At 46.1% G+C, this 2660-nt stretch overlaps 1 protein-coding gene across 1 annotated transcript; it reads left to right on the top strand.

The window, feature by feature from the left end:
- The first annotated feature begins 234 nt into the window (after positions 1-234).
- Best3 (Bestrophin 3) lies at positions 235-2159 on the top strand. The gene is made up of 3 exons (XM_018099274.3): positions 235-428; positions 490-600; positions 665-2159. The coding sequence occupies exons 1-3, from the start codon at positions 358-360 to the stop codon at positions 2097-2099; spliced, it is 1617 nt and encodes a 538-aa protein (XP_017954763.2). The 5' UTR covers positions 235-357; the 3' UTR covers positions 2100-2159.
- The last annotated feature ends 501 nt before the right edge of the window (positions 2160-2660 follow it).

Raw genomic sequence — 2660 nt, 5'->3', positions numbered from 1 at the left:
TTGCGAATTGCCAATTTGCAATTGTCGACAACAAATATGAAGAGTTCAATTCAAATAGTTATTTGCCACAAAAGCGCAAATTTGACTGCCTGAAAGGAAGTCTGAATTCATCCATTGTAATGCCTAATTCTATGCAGAAATATAGCGAACTAGGATAATAATGACGTGACAAGTGCTGCCTTTCTATGCGATACTTAAAGCCAATTCTATCGACTAACCTTAGTTGGCCTTACGTTCTGGCCTTGCCCAGCTCTATCGAACTACCTTAGTTGGCCTTTTACTCTGTGCCTGAACTTTGGCTCAAATCATTTGTAGCTGCCTCAGTCGACTTAATCCGTTTTCCGAGCGTGTTCAAACATGACTGTTTCCTATACCGCCGAGGTAGCAACGTGCCGTCGCTTTGGCTGCTTCTGGAAGCTGCTGGGCAGGTAAGTCGCAGCTGAATTTATACCGCAGGCAGTGTAACATCGTTGGCTAACAATCGCTCAGATGGCGTGCAAGCATTTACAAGCTAATTTGGGCTGATCTGCTGGTGTTCCTGATTGCCTTCTATGCCACGGCTTTCTTGTATCGGTACGGCCTGTACGGAAAGGGCAAACGGTTAGCAGAACTCTCCACCCCCAGTCCTTTATATAACGCTTTTAATCCAACCTCGACCATTTAGCATTTTTGAAGACATTGTGGATTATTGCCGCAGCTACGCTGCCCTGATACCGCTCTCCTTTGTACTGGGCTTCTACGTGGCCATCATTGTGGAGCGCTGGTGGAATCAGTACATCACCGTGCCCTGGCCGGATCCACTGGCCGTCTATGTGAGCGCCTTGGTGCGTGGCCAGGACGAGCATGGCCGACTGATGCGTCGCACCATCATGCGCTACGTGTGCCTCTCGCTGACCATGGTGCTCACCATGATATCGCCGGGCATCAAGCGGCGCTTTCCCACCTACGACTTCTTCATAACCACGGGCCTGCTCAACCATAACGAGGCACTCATCATCACCAAAATGGACGAAAAGTTTCCGAAGCACTCCAAGTACTGGATGCCCCTCATGTGGGCCTCCAGCGTCATGACGCGCGCCCGCAAGGAGGGCCGCATCTGGGATGACTTCTCGCTCAAGTCCATGATCGACGAGCTGAACAAGTTCCGGGCGGGCTGCAATATGCTCACCCACTACGACATGATCAGTGTGCCGCTGGTCTACACCCAGGTGGTGACTCTGGCTGTCTACGCGTATTTCGTGGCCGCCATTTTCGGGAACCAGTACATCGGGAAGATGGAAAGCAACATTGTTAACTTTTATTTTCCCCTGCTTAGCACGCTGGAGTTTTTTTTCTTTATGGGCTGGCTGAAGGTGGCTGAGACACTGATTTGCCCATTCGGCGACGACGACGACGACTTTGAGCTCAACTGGGTAATCGATCGCAATCTGCAGGTCAGCTATCTGATCGTGGACGAGATGCACAACGACCATCCAACCCTGGTGCGAGATCAATACTGGGACGAGGTCTTCCCCAACGAGCTGCCATATGCCGATGAGTCGCAACGTCAGAATCCACCCGAGGCATCAACCGCCAAACTGGACCTGTCCAAGATAACATCTTCACAGCTGAACAAGCGCACTGAGAGCGATACGAGCGAGCGCGACTTTACGGAATTCGATGCCGAGGATGAGTCGGTCAAGAGCAGCGAGCTGCGCATTAAGTTCGCTTCGCTTCGTTTCAACATTCATCGCAGCTCGTCGTCCATTTCCATGCTCGACAATGACCCGAGCATTGATCAGCCGGAGGCGGAGGGCGAAGGCGATGAGGAGGAGACTTTTTACGAGTCGGATCAATTGCTGTCGCGTGGCACGAGCAAAGACGACTTCGACCGGTTGCGCGAAGAGCGGGAGCGCGAACGCCATGCCCGGCAATTGCAGCATGCAGCCATGACCTTTGACCTGCTCAAAGGCGAACTGAAAAACCTGCCCGACTCAGCCAATCCATCGGATAATGAGCTACCCCCCGAAAACCCACCCAATGACAATATTCCATATCCTTCTGCTGATCACGAAGCTCAAACTGAGAAGAGCTATATGCATAAAATGAAGGACCAGTAACAATAAACAAACAATAAAACTTGTGTAATACTTATATTATATTATAATTAAAACACACACTACATAAAATAAAAAATTCAATTTTTAATTAAATACTTTCAAAATGTTTATATTTTACTAGGTTTCATAGGTGTCGACACATAGTTATCTAAATCGTTAAATAGTTATCGAAATCGATAAGCAGTTATAGAAATTGATCCTAAATCGAGTCTCGTAGCATTCAGCTTTTGTCATGCAGCGGCCCTAACTCAAGTTTCAATATAAATATGATATTATGACAAATAATTCCACAAGTTTAATAGATGTCGATTTATATCAATATAAATATAATCAATATATATATGATTGATTAATAATAACATACGTCAGGGTATGTAACTTAAGACAGGGTTTAGCTTCATAATATGCAGTCTCGTAGCATTCAGCTTTTGTCATGCAGCGGCCCTAACTCAAGTTTCAATATAAATATGATAATATGATAAATATTTCCACAAGTTTAATAGATGTCGATTCATATCAATATAAATATGATAATATCATAAATATATCGATTCATAGCGA

Source organism: Drosophila navojoa, chromosome 4, assembly GCF_054131105.1.
Source record: "Drosophila navojoa isolate 15081-1374.11 chromosome 4, UAZ_NAV_1.0, whole genome shotgun sequence".
Classification (NCBI taxonomy): domain Eukaryota; kingdom Metazoa; phylum Arthropoda; class Insecta; order Diptera; family Drosophilidae; genus Drosophila; species Drosophila navojoa.
The sequence above is the reverse complement of the archived record's forward strand: the minus strand, read 5'-3'. Positions and strand labels throughout refer to the sequence as shown.